This window comes from Oryzias latipes, chromosome 6 (assembly GCF_002234675.1).
Source record: "Oryzias latipes chromosome 6, ASM223467v1".
In the NCBI taxonomy this organism is placed as follows: Eukaryota; Metazoa; Chordata; class Actinopteri; order Beloniformes; family Adrianichthyidae; genus Oryzias; species Oryzias latipes.
In genome coordinates this window covers 6663335-6677358 of record NC_019864.2, presented here as the reverse complement: position 1 = coordinate 6677358, position 14024 = coordinate 6663335, and the positions used below count along the sequence as shown (strand labels likewise).

At 48.7% G+C, this 14024-nt stretch overlaps 1 protein-coding gene and 1 pseudogene across 2 annotated transcripts; one reads left to right on the top strand and one right to left on the bottom strand.

Annotated features, from left to right (window-relative positions):
• Window positions 1-5529: 5529 nt before the first annotated feature.
• On the bottom strand, window positions 5530-6440 carry LOC105354183 (annotated as a pseudogene).
• Window positions 6441-7652: 1212 nt separating this feature from the next.
• LOC101172156 (fibulin-7-like) lies at window positions 7653-13480 on the top strand. 2 transcript variants are annotated; one of them, XM_020703775.2, is made up of 7 exons: window positions 7653-7874; window positions 9076-9235; window positions 9434-9604; window positions 9678-9884; window positions 9998-10135; window positions 10210-10345; window positions 12797-13480. In XM_020703775.2, exons 1-7 carry the CDS (start codon window positions 7791-7793, stop codon window positions 13155-13157), a joined length of 1257 nt encoding a protein of 418 aa, XP_020559434.1. In that variant the 5' UTR covers window positions 7653-7790; the 3' UTR covers window positions 13158-13480. The 2 variants fall into 2 exon arrangements, with proteins under 2 accessions (XP_020559434.1, XP_004069483.1); XM_004069435.4 differs by having other exon boundaries at window positions 7656-7874; window positions 9073-9235; window positions 12797-13470.
• The last annotated feature ends 544 nt before the right edge of the window (window positions 13481-14024 follow it).

The following is a 14024-nucleotide window of genomic DNA, read 5'->3' as shown; positions in this document are numbered from 1 at the left end:
TTAATAGAACATGTCGTAGAGGGCCTCTTCATTCCACTCACTGTTACTTGCAATGGTCCGGAAACGAATGACATAATCATCGACTGTCTCTTTCCCTTGGCGTATCTTGGTTAACTGTCGAGCAGCTTCTCTATGGGGTTTTACTGGGTCGAAAATCTCTGAGCTCTTCTGAAAATCTCCTGTATGAGGAACAGATGATAGAGTCACGAGTCCATTCAGCTGTTGCCCACTGAGCCGCCCGACCAGTCAGCAGAGAAATTACATAGGCAACCTTAGATTTTTCTGAGGGAAAAGAAGATTCCTGAAGAGAAAAAAAATCAGTTCGCAGTGACAGAGAAAAGTCCGACACGAAGCAGGATTTCCGTCATCTTTCTGGTGGATTCCTCTTGGGTTCATTGATGGATTGCACAGTGATAGAGGGCGGTAATCCTTGGGAAACACTCAGAAGCGAGTTTCTCAGTTATGTCACGTAAACCTGAAGAAAACTCAGCCATCCGCAGATCATAGTTCCTGAAGGCACCCTCAACCTGGGATTGGAACTCCTGAGCTGTCTTTGGGTCCATCTTGGCCGGAACGGTCAGGAAGGATCTTGAGGACCAACCCAAAAACGACAGACCCAGGAATGCAACTTAATATTTATTGGGCTGAGGAGACTGGGGAGCAAGAGCTTGCAGTACTCGGAATAAGCACCAGAGGGCGTTGCAAGAGGTGGGAGCCGCCAGCAGGCTGAGAGGAGAGTCGAAAAACAGTCACTTAGAGCAGTGTTTTTCAACCAGTGTGCCGTGGCACACTAGTGTGCCGTGGGAGATGGTCAAGTGTGCCGTGGGAAATTGCCCTCATTAACTGCTCGAACAACATTTTCCATCTCCAGGAGATCAGCTCTTTGTTCATCCAAACAGGCATTGAGAAAACACTGAGTAATTAGGAATATAAAAGATCTTAAAATTACTTTTTCTTTGTGTTTATTTAATTCTATTAAAGACATTTTGATAAGAATGACGGTATCGCGATTACCCTCCAGCTATAGCAGTTTGCGGAAAAATCCCGCCCCTTTAACTGTCTCCGCCAATCATTTTTGAAGGCTTAATCACATGTCATCAGTCTGACCAATCAGAAGTGCTTAAAGTCTTCACTTCCTTGTTCTTAATTCTGCTGAAAAGTCGCTCAGTTCTAACAAAAATACCAGCTACAGCTCGTCTTTAGCGGTGTAGCTTTCCACAGAGTCCGGTGTCAGACCGTGGAACAAGTGAACAAAACAATGAAGCTCAGAGACGCGAGTCCTTCTGCCCTTTTTCAGCCGTTTTCACACTACATCTCCCATGATGCATTGGCTTAAAGGGACAGCGCCTAATGAGTCGACCTTGTGAAACGTCTTTAAACCACAACAAACAAACAGTTTCTAAATTTTCTAATTTAACTCTTATTTCATCTCTTAGAAAAAACAGCAGCAACTTCCTGCTTTTTCTACCACAATTATCACAAAAATACACGTGAGATTGTGGCGGCGGGGGGCTGTCGATCAATACAGACTATGAATTTCTGCTTTTTTATTTTTTATGGGATGCTGGTGTGCCGCGGGATTTTTGTCAAGGTTAAAGTGTGCCGTGGCTCAAAAAAGGTTGAAAAACACTGACTTAGAGAGAAGCGAGAAGGGGGGGGGGGGGGGGGGTCGAAGCGTGAAAACCTTGACTGAAGAAGTCCTCTAGAGGCCAGAGCCGGGGTAAGAGATTCTTGGGATGGATCCGACTTGGAATAGCAGTCTTGTGGAGAAAAACACGGAGTGAGAGCGTCGGCTGACGAGCAGGCAGAATGCTTGGTTTCCTGAAGCGTGACAGGTAAGTAGATGTTTGGCTTGAGGACCTGGAGCGTAAACATAGACAGGGCGTGAGGTTAATAACTTGGACTTCAGCTCAAATCACAACAACAAGGCTGGTAGTCAGGCAAAAAAGGCTAGACGTTCCGGCAATAACTGAGACTACGTCGCAGGGTTAAATACTGAGGCGTACAGGTGAGGAGAATCAGACCTGATGAGCGGCCGCTGAGAGGGAGGGGCAGCGGCAGTCATGACACATGAGGAGTGGGCCAAAATACCTGTGGACAGGTGCAGAAGGCTCATTGACAAATACAGAAACTGTTTAATTGCAGTGATTGCCTCAAAAGGTTGTGCAACAAAATATTAGGTGATGGGTACCATCATTTTTGTCCAGCCCTATTTCATTAGTTTGTTTTTTAAAATAATTCTGTTAATCAACAACTCAAAAGTAATGGCTGATTTTGATTATTTAATTTTCAATAAATTTTAATTTATTGTTAGTTTTGAACGTTTCAATTCATTTCAGTGAGCATTGTGGACTTACTTTCTTTAAGTGAGGGGTACCAAAAATATTGTCCACCACTGTAATTCCTTATTAATTAATTTATCACTTTTTTATGAATAATGAAAATGAAACTTCCAACAAGGATGAGCTTTTTTAAAGAATATTCTTTAGAATTTTCTTTTCACTGTCCATTCATCAATCTATCATCTTCTGCTCATCCTGGTCCAGGTAGCAGTCTAAGCAAAGCTGCCCAGATTTTCACCTCCTCCAGTTCTTCTGAGGGGACCCCAAGGCATTCCCAGGCCAGCCAACAGATGTAGTCATCGAGAGACCGGACAGCCTTCAATAAGTCTCCCCTGACCCTCCCAGAACACCTTCCACAGAACACATCAGGGGACGCGGTCGAACACCTTCTCCAAATCCACAAAACACATATGGACTGGATGAGCGAATTCCCACTAACTCTCTTGGACTCTAAAAAGGCTGTTGAGCTGGTCCACTGTTCCACAACCAGGATGGAAACCGCACTGTTGTCCTGGATCTGAGGTTTGTCTATTGGACAGACTCTTCTCTCCAGTACCCTGGCATAGACTTTCTTTGGTAGAGTGAGGAGTATGATTCCCCGGTAGTTATAACACATTCTCCGGTCGCCCTTCTTAAAAAGGGGAACCACCACCCCTGTCTGCCAATCCATTGGTACAGTTCCTGTCTGATACAAGATGATGCAGAGACATGGCAGCCAAGACACTCCCACAGCATTCAGAGTCTTGAGGTACTCAGGGCAGACTACATCCACTCCTGGAGCCTTGTCACCGAGGAGCTCATTGACTACCTCAGGGACTTCAGCTTGAGTGATGGAAAGCTCACCCCAAAGTGTTCTGCCTCTGCTTCCTCCAGAGGCAGAAAACAGGATTGAGGAGATCCTCTAAGTCAGGGGTCGGGAACCTTTTTGGCCAAGAGAGCCATAAACGCCACATATTTTTAAATGTAATTTCGAAAGAGCCATACAATAATGTAGTGTCCTTTTCCCACACTGAGACTTAACCTCTTTTAAGGTTCTTTATTCTGGTTAATGCAGGCTGTAACAAATTCCGTAAATTAATTCAGCAGCTCCTGAATCTCTCCCGCCGAGACGAGAGCGCTTCTCCCAACTTTATATTCCCCCCTCCCGCTCCAGCCCTCCCATTTCCCTTATTCGGCCCATAGCTGAACCCCATTGGTCCAAATTAACTAACAACAGGCTGAGCGACAGAACTAAGAGCCAATCAGATCTCTGCTTGATGCGTTCAAGGAACTCCAGAACTTTTAACGCGGCCCAACAGCCAAGTTAAACTCAGTCCGCGACAATATGTTTAAAACTAAATATTCAAGTGAATGTGTGCATTTGATATAATTTCAACACTTTTAAAGGACAATATTATTTTTAATAACATTGTTATGCTGTTGCTAATAAATGATGAGTATTTCTCGTGGTAGTTTTGCTGATGGTCTAGTCTGGTTGATACGTGGTGAGTTTCTGCTTCATGCAGGCGTTGATACTTTAAACGTGATCATAGGTCTGAATGTTCTGTAAATGTGAGACAGACTGCTCACATGCAGACGCGGAGACAAACACACACTCACTCGCTGCAGTGAGTGACGGGCAGCAGGTTTTATGTTTTTACAATCCCTGCGCGGTTCACCTTACTGACCGAGCCCACAACTCCACCCTCACCCTCTGCTTTCTCCCTCTCAGTCACATCCCGTCCCCGCTACTGCGCGCTCTTTCTCAGAGACGGGGGCGCGCAGTTTTAGGCACGGCAATTCACAGGTTTCCGGCTGGTACAAACTCTGTGAAATAATAGATAATAGTAAAGTGATAATGCTGGCGCAGATCCTTCTCTCCAAGCACCGCTACTACTGTGCGCCTCTGGCATCGCATCGCGCCCGAGAAGGACTGGTCTAATGAAAAAGAAAAAATTAAAAATGTGTCTGCGAGCCACATGTGACCATCAAAAGAGCCATATATGGCTCGCGAGCCATAGGTTCCCGACCCCTGCTCTAAGTATTCCTTCCTCTGCCCAATAATGTCCCCAGTCTGAGTCAACAGCTCCCCACCTGCACTGAAAACTTTACTGAACTTTTTCCAGGACCGAGTTTCTGCCTCCACAACAGCTCGGGCCACAGCTTGCTTAGACTGCCGGTACCTGTCAGTTGCCTCTGGAGTTCCGTAAGCCAGCCAGGCTAGGTAGGACTCCTTCTTCAGCTTGACAGCCTCCCTTACTTCCAGTGTCCACCACCGGGTTCGGGGGTTGACAACATGACAGGCACCAGAGACTTTGCGACCATAGCAGCAGAGACAATAGGGGTGGAAAACAAAGTCCATTCAAACTCAATGTCTCCAACCTGAGTCAGAGACCTGTCCCCAACCTGAACACAAAGGGAAATAATTCTCTCGTCCACCATCGTCAACTTCAACACTTGGCTGAGCTGGGGGCTCACAAGTAAGTCCACACCAGCCTGCCCCTTTTCACCATGTGCAACTCCAGAATGGTAGATTCCAACCCCTCTCGAGGGACAGCGTTTCAGAGGCCAGGCTTTGCGTGAGGTGAGGTGCTAACCTCCAGCACAAGCTCAGCTTTCCACGCAGAGAGGTGAAATTCCATGTCTCCAAAGCCAAATTCCATGACCAGAGTTTGGGCAGCCAAGGTACCCGTCTTCAACTGCCACCCTAATCACATTGCTCCTTCTTCTGCAGGTGGTGGGTCCACGGGAGGGTGATGTGACGGGGTGTCCTTTGTCCATTTTTTTTATTATTTAAGAGACCATGCTGGTCTCTCTTGCAGAACAAGAGAAACCAGGATGGGGGGCCTGCCGGTGGGGGTGCCGCTTCCTGGAGCCATACCGCTTCCTGAAGCCACGCCACTTCCTGGAGCCATTCCGCCCCTGGAGCCATGCCGCTTACTGGAGTCATGCCACTTACTGGAGACATGCCACTTACTGGAGGTATGCCGCCTCCTGGAACCATGCCGCCTCCTGGAACCATCCCACTTCCTGAAGCCACGCTACTTCCTGGACCGATTCCGCCGCCTTGAGCCATGCCACTTCCTGGAGCCATGCCGCCTCATGGAACCATTCCGCCTCGTGGAACCATGCCGCTTACTGGAGCCATGCCGCTTGCTGGAGCCATGCCGCTTGCTGGAGCCATGGCGCTTTCTGGATCCATGCAGCTTCATAGAACCATTCCGCTTCCTGGAGCTATTCCGCCTCCTGGAACCATGCTGCCTCCTGGAGCCATGCCGCTCTCTGGATCCATTCCGCCTCCTGGAGCCATGCCGCTTCCTGAAGCCACGCCACTTCCTGGAGCCATGCTGCTTACTGGAGTCATGCCACTTCCTGGAGCCATGCCGCTTCCTAGAACCATTCCGCTTCCTGGAGCTATTCCGCCTCCTGGAACCATGCTGCCTCCTGGAGCCATGCCGCTCCCTGGATCCATTCCGCCTCCTAGAGCCATGCCACTTCCTGAAGCCACGCCACTTCCTGGAGCCATGCCGCTTACTGGAGTCATGCCACTTCCTGGAGTCATGCCGCTTCCTAGAACCATTCCGCCTCCTGGATCCATTCCGCCTGCTGGAGCCATGACGCTTAATGGAGTCATACCACTTACTGGAGACATGCCACTTCCAGGAGTCATGCCGCCTCATGGAACCATTCCGCCTCCTGGAACCATGCCGCTTCCTGGAGCCATGCCGCTTCCTGGAGCATGGCGCTTTCTGGATCCATGCAGCTTCGTAGAACCATTCCGCTTCCTGGAGCTATTCCGCCTCCTGGAACCATGCTGCCTCCTGGAGCCATGCCGCTCCCTGGATCCATGCCGCTCCCTGGATCCATGCCACTTCCTGGAGCCATGCCGCTCCCTGGATCCATTCCGCCTCCTGGAGCCATGACGTTTCTTGAAGCCACGCCACTTCCTGGAGCCATTGCCCTTTCTGGAGCCATGGCGCTTTCTGGAGCCATGCCACTTACTGGAGCCATTCCGCTTCCTGGAGCCATAGCGCTCCCTGGAACCATTTCGCCGCCTGGAGCCATGCCACTTACTGGAGTCATGCCACTTACTGGAGACATGCCACTTCCCTGAGCCATGCTGCCTCATGGAACCATTCCGCCTCCTGGAACCATGCCGCTTCCTGGAGCCATGCCGCTTCCTGGAGCCATGGCGCTTTTTGGATCCATGCAGCTTCGTAGAACCATTCCGCTTCCTGGAGCTATTCCGCCTCCTGGAACCATGCTGACTCCTGGAGCCATGCCGCTCCCTGGATCCATGCCGCTCCCTGGATCCATGCCGCTACCTGAAGCCACGGCACTTCCTGGAGTCATGGCGCTTCCTGGAGTCATGGCGCTTTCTGGAACCATTCCGACTCCTGGAACCATGCCGCTTCCTGGAGCCATGCCGCTTCCTGGAGCCATGGCGCTTTCTGGATCCATGCAGCTTCCTAGAACCATTTCGCCTCCTGGAGCTATTCCGCCTCCTGGAACCATGCTGCCTCCTGGAGCCATGCCACTCACTGGATCCATTCCGCCTCCTGGAGCCATGCCGCTTCCTGAAGCCACGCCACTTCCTGGAGCCATGGCGCTTTCTGGATCCATGTAGCTTCCTAGAACCATTTCGCTTCCTGAAGCTAGTCCGCCTCCTGGAACCATGCTGCTTCCTGGAACCATGCCGCTCCCTTGATCCATTCCGCCTCCTGGAGCCATTCCGCGTCCTGAAGCCACGCCACTTCCTGGAGCCATGGCGCTTTCTGGAGCCATGCCACTTACTGGAGCCATTCCGCTTCCTGGAGCCATAGCGCTTCCTGGATCCATTCCGCCTCCAGTAGGAGGAGTATCCTGGAGTATCACTCCAGGAGAAAAACCAGCAGAAAGATGGTTTTGCTCATTTGAACTGATTCTCATCGAGTATTACGCGCATCTATGATGTGTGTTGGTCACAGCAACACCTGCAGAGATTTTTGTCTTTTTCTCCACCTCCATCTTTCAGTCAACAAATCTGCTACAAATAGTGGTGGCCTCTTATCAGGGAGCAACAATACATTGTTTCTGTAAACAGCAGGTTGAGGGTTTCATAATTAGAGTGAGGGTGTGGGGCTGCTATGAGCAGAGATCACATTCCTGAGCTGTACATTGAAAACTGAAATAGTCTGAAACAGAACAGCTTTGTTTCAGCTGAGAAAGATTATAGGGGACGTCTGGCAGTGGCTTGTCCCAAAGTGTCTGGCTATTTGTGGGGATGCTGATGGCTCAAGACAAAAGAGAAAGCATGCTCCAGATGTGGGTGCTGCCCTCCTCTTCTCCCTCCTCCCAAACCTAACATATCCGACATGGATATGGGCGGAGGTGGAGCTGAAGAAACTAGGCAGAACTCCTCAAAAAGATCCAGAGATTTGTGAGAATCGGTCTTGGCAGAGCTGCTGCTGGACTGAAGAGTCAGTCAGGATGGAGTATTTGTTGAGCTGGAGGTGCACGACCTTCATCATCCTAATGATGGGTCTTCATCTGGTCACCATGTCCTCTGCCCAGGTGAGTAGAGTAACAAGAGTTTGGAGTTCTGACTTCTACCCGCAGCTGCCTGCCATCAACACCTTTTTAAACTGAATTTTAAAATGTAAAATCGTGAAAAAATACTCGGCTCCACTAGAGAACTATTTAATGGGTCAAAAATATAGAATTGGGGGAATGACGGATTCCACAGGACTTTCTCACAGCATAGCATATTTCTGCAATATAACATATTTGCTATTTTTTGCATTTGATTCGGTTGTTTGGACTCTGTGGTTCCCTTCAGTGTCCCGATTAAAGTTTAGTTTGCTCAGAAACCAGAGGACCTCCTCCAAACAGATGATCAGGAGCTGCAGGTTGCTCTTCCAATCCACATTTCACTCTGCTGTTAAACCTGTCTGCAGTAACCTGACCGGCGGGGTTTTCTGCACATGTACACAAGTGCACTGACTTGTCAAATTCCAACACAACAGTTTCACTTTTTGAGCAAGTGGCTTTCTCCAAAGCTTTGAGTTTTGGCTGCAAGTGTCTCTTCAGTTCTCAAGCCTGCGGGCCACCTGTGATAGCATGTATGTCGGCTAAAGCACACACACATACATGCACTGAAATACAGTCCATCACCATCTCTGTGTAGTAGTAGTAGTAGTAGTCTTTTTATTTTGGACTAGTGAAAACAAGTGTAAAATAACAAAATAAGACAAAAATGAGACAAAACTTATTTAAAAAAAAACAAACAAAAAAAAGAAAATTATATAAAACAAAACAAGACAAAATTATATAAACACAAGTCCAAAAGGGAGTGAGAAGAAGAAAAATCTTAAAAACTCACCCCCTTTACCTTAAATCCTCACTTTCCCAACTAAACCCAGTACTCCCACCATCAAAGTCCAGTGCCCTACCCAAGTGTATATGTACATATATACATGTAATTTTAATTTCCAAACAACATGCGAATGAATAACAAAAGGTATTGTCAAAGTATGCAGATTGACAAATGCTGAATGTGACACACCGTCACACTGACATTCTGTATTTTTTTGTATTTGTACATATTTATCCATGATCATATTTCTGTATTTATACTTAAATTCTTTTATGTTTGGACATTGTTTCAAGCATTTACTGGTTCTGTTCCACAACTTCACTCCACAAATTGAAACACAGAATCTCTTTTTATTTGTACGTGCTTTATGTATGACAAATGTCCTTGTCTCCACAGCAGGAGTGTCCGTCCACCATTGATTTGCTGAACTCATTAAGGCAGGTGGAGAAGATGTTGGTGGTGCATGAAGCATCCTACCAGCACGGTCTGCGTGCCCTCAGGAAGAAGATCGGCGCTCTTCACAACAGCACCATGGCCATCTTTAACTCTGGCAGAAACGGTGAGATGTGACGGTCTTCTTCTCCAGGAAACGTGTCAGGCACTGGAAAGCTCACGCAGAGGGACTCGAACCCTGCTGCTTGTCTCACAGCTGAAGCTCTGAGGGCTCTGTAAACATGTCTGCTGCCACCCACAGATGCTGCTTAGCAGATTACAATGAGCTCTTGCTGAGTTCATGTGAATGCCTGTCTGCTTCCAGCAACCTGTCCCAAACCTGAGGCCCCCCCCCATGGACGCCGACTGGGCAGGGTGTTCGGCATCGGACACGAGGTGCACTTTCTGTGCAAACCCGGCTATGAGCTGATCGGGCCGAGGACCCGAGCATGTCTGGAGTCCTTGAAGTGGAGCGGGCAGCCACCCATGTGCAGACGTAAGCCTCATCGTCATGTTTGGAGGAAACCAGAAAGGTCTTCAGCTTTCTTCAGCCTTCTCCTCTTCCTCAGGCCTCAACGGCAGCAACAGCTCCATGGCCTCCTTCTCCTCAGCTGCCCTGTCAGCTTCTTCCCTCCCCACCCACTCTTCTGCATCTGCCACAGCCCCCCCTCCTGCCTCCATCCGACCGTCTCACTGCACCCACTTCCTGGGCTCCACCCGCTGCACCTGTGATGTAGGCTTCACCATCTCAGGCCGCGACAACAACGTCTGCACAGGTGACTTTGTGCTCCTGTCTCTGATCCTCAGTAGGAGTTTCCGTCAGCCATGGGTGGCGCTTGTTTCGGAGGCGGAGCTTCTCAACAAACCTCTGCTTCTTTCTGTGCTTCAGATATCGACGAGTGCAGTCTTTTTCCTCTGGGTCAGCCCGGCCGTCTCTGCGTCCATCAGTGCGTCAACACTCCCGGCAGCTTTCACTGCGTCTGTCCGGCCGGCTACAGCCTGGCCCGGGACGCTCGCAGCTGCAGCGGTAACAGGGAGGGAGGGGTCAGTGCCACGACTGCTAGGATATGTGTCAACCATAACCCCACCTCTAACCTTCAGACATCGACGAGTGTGAAAACGGGATGCACAACTGCCCAGCTGAGCAGACGTGTGTGAACACCTTTGGGGGGTTCCAGTGTGTGACGGTGGAGTGTCCTCACATGAAAAATGCCACATACATCAAAACATCTCCCATGTAAGACTGAATTTCAACCTGAACTTCCCTTTGAACTTCCATTTCTTATCTTCACTTCTGACCTGCGGGAAAACTCTGCATTTCTGTTTGAAAGTCACAAAACAAAGTTCCTGATGCAGTCTCTTCAATTTGAATCATTCTAGGTGGATAAATATGCTGTGCACATGACCTCAGGGTCATGAAAAGTGTAGTAATGGGACGAAATGCAAGAGAAATCACAGGACAGTCAAACATTTCTTGATTTGATTCAATTAACTGCATTTAATAACAACTTGGCTTAGAAAAAACAATACCAAACCATTGGAAACCCAAAAACATTGTAATACAGCTGATTTGACTACAAGAAACTGAAAGCACAGACTTCAACACAGGACAGGACATAAACTGAGATCAAACAGCAGATGTGATTACCAACTGAGACCTGGTCTGAACATGATTCTGGTGGAACAGTCGGAGAGATCCAACAACCAGGAAAAACGAAACAAAAGACACAGAAGACTAGATTTACTGAGGTTTCATCAGTCAGAACTGATATCTGCAAAACGAGCGGGGTGGTGGTGGATCCACAGGATCAGGCTTGAGCTTCTCTGGTCAAAAGAGTGGTTGATCCCATTGGACCTGCGGATCATGTTTTTGGACTGTGGGAGGAGGCCGGAGCACCCAGAGAAAACCCACACATGCATAAGGAGAACATGCAAACTCCACAAAGAAAGGTCCCAGCTGGGATTTGAACCAGCACCTTCTCGCTGTGAGGCGAGAGCACTAACCACTCCTTACTGAAAGCACAATCCCATCTTTATAGTTGTGCTTTGTGAGATCTTTTTTAAAACGCTAGATTTTGTAAAAAAATGTAAAGGTTTTAACAATAACTGTTCTCTTCCCTTCTTGATACAAAAATCAAATATAATAAACCTTCAATTCTTCATTCACAGTTTCCAGTAGACTTTCAGGCAGTTCATCACCTAACCGTTGTAGCTGGTGTCGGGGTTGCCTAGTGTTCATTCTAGACATGATCTTGTCATTCAGGTCAGTTGCTGCCTCGCTCAGCGTATCTGTGGTTGTTGGGCCTGTGTACCCAAGCTCAGGGTGGGGGTGTGGTATAGCGTCCTCTCTGACCTGCTCTTCTGGCTCCCCCGTGGTATTGCAATTGTATTGTACTGCTTCAATCTCAAGTTGTGATAGGAATTGCCGTTTGTGGATGTTGGAACATTGAGTTGCTGGGCAGTTAGCCTTGATTGTGGGTTTGGAAGCATCCATTCCCTCCACATTCTCTACATGTAACCCCTGCATGGGTGGGATTACTTGAGTAGTAGCATTCTAACAGAATCTTGTTCTCACATCTAGTCCATTTCCGTCTTGCTCCAGTGGACCACTTTCCATCAGGGTGCTCTGGTCCCCCAGAACCTGACGCAGACCTACGTCTGGGCTGGCATGACGTGTTTCATTGTCTCTCATGGCTCATGAGTTTGGCAGAAGGGTGAAGGACCTTGTCCAGGGGTTCACACTGATTTATGTTCATTTTCATTGCGGTTCCTGAAAATCAAACCCTGCTGTGCTGTGTCCCAGTCGTGCAGCCAAGGCCACTTGAACAAACATGGGCAGACAGAGCAGGAAAATACTTTTGGGATCTTAGATTTATTCTTTTCCCTTTTAAAAACTGTGGATTATGAATTTTATGGCCGCGGTTTGAAAAAATGACAGAAATGCATGTCAATTTGCTTTGACTTCAGTCTCATGGTTGAAAATGACAACTGTCAGTCCACCAACCTCTCATTAGAAGTAAGCAGATGGCTTTAAATAAACACGAGAAAAATGATTTAATTAGAGGACAATGACAACAGCACCAAATCATGCAGAGAGAGAATGCAGGGCGCAGCGGCCTGCCACTTCAGCAGTCTGAAAACAACTCAGAGGTCTGGCTGTTCTGAAGTGTGAGGCGTGCTGGATCATTGGAGCGGGACCCGTTTTCTGCTGTCAGGGAGATCTATTGCTGCAGCGGAATCATTATTATATATCTTTAGACTGCAAACAGCATCTTTTATTTTGTGTTTGCTGAGTTATGCAAACATCAGCAGAGAAGCCCTGTGGTCTTTGCTGAAGCTTAAAAACAACGTTTAGGCATGCTGGCATGTCTGAAGACATGTTTTCAGATCAGGCAGAGGGAACTGAAGAGAGAAAGGACAGAGGAGGCACGGGTCAGAGTCATCTGCAGAGAAGAGAAGATTGAAGCCAAACCAGCCTCTTCCCGGTCTGTGGATCTGAAAGAAGCAGCCAGGAGATCAGCAGACTTGGAGACTTCCCAGCTTTAAGCAAAGGGAGGAGATCCTGAACGGCTGTAGCTTTGAAACGGTGGTGGTGGCTTTTGGAAGGAGCTCTGGCTGTCGGGTGATGTCAGCTGGCTCCTCCTCACCGCTGAGCCTGACATGACCTGCTCCTCCTCTGTGTCCTCAGGCGCTGTGAGAGGAACCCCTGCGTGGTGGCGGACGCTGCCTGCACTCAAGCTCCAAACTCCATCACCTTCCACTTCCTTGCAATGGTTTCCAACATGTCTGCCCCTCGTGACCTCTTTCGGGTTTCTGCGGCGCGCGTGCTGGGCGACACGCTGCGCTTTGGCTTGGCGGGGGGCCACGGGCGGGGCTACTTCAGCGTGCAGCGCACAGGCCGGCAAACTGGCACCCTCCTCCTGGTCAGGTCCATCAAAGGCCCTGCCGCCCTGGAGGCTGAGGTGGAGATGAGCGAGCTCCAGCAGGGCACCCTGCTGGGCCGATACGTCACCAAAGTCTCCCTGCTCGTCTCTGCTTACGACTTCTAGCGGGGGGGGTCCGCGCGTCAGCGTGGCTGCCGACGACAGGCCTCAGAAAACACTTGAAGGAACTGAACACTTAGGGGAAAACATGCAGGGCCTTCACTTGTTTTCTGCTTTTTATGCTCACGTTTCATGCCTTTGTGTCTCAGTAGATCTCATTAAATAACTGATTTATTTTGTAAGTGATTCGTGTAAAACAACACAAACTCATAAAACTTTACATTAATTTAATAAAATCAACTGAGTTTATTCCCTCCAACAATCCCTCGCCGTTTTTAGCTTTGTGTCCATTTACTCTCTGAGATTCTGAACACAAGACGAAAGGTCAACCAGAGGTCACGAGTCTGTGTTGCTGACAGGAGCAGCATAAGCAGAACACTTACCTCTCTCGATTGACCTCCTGACCCCTCCTGTGCAGAGGCTGTTCTACAATGATTCATTTTCTCTGAGTGCCGTCCTCAGGTCTGGAGTTCTGCTGAGACAGACCTTCATCCAGAACATGACAGCTGTAGCCGGCGCCGCCGCTGGCCCACGACGGGCTTCACCAGCCTCTCAACACCAGCTCTAGAGGAGCTTTGGTCGTTCAGATCCTCCTGGATTCCAATGTTTCTGTTCTTCTGATGGTTTCTTTTTTCCAAAGATGTTTTGCTGATGATCTGGGCTTTGAGGGCATTTAGTGTCATAATTCTCAGGCTATTTCTTTATTGGATTTTCTGTGTCTGAATTTGTTCTCCCCTGAATCTGGCCCCACACGCTGAGCCGTGTAGGTGGCGTGTCATCTGCTGCCTCCTTGTTTGACCGTCGGGTTTAACATGTTTGGATGTAGAAAATGTAACAGGGATCTGTCAGACGGCCTGAGGTCTCCACACAGCA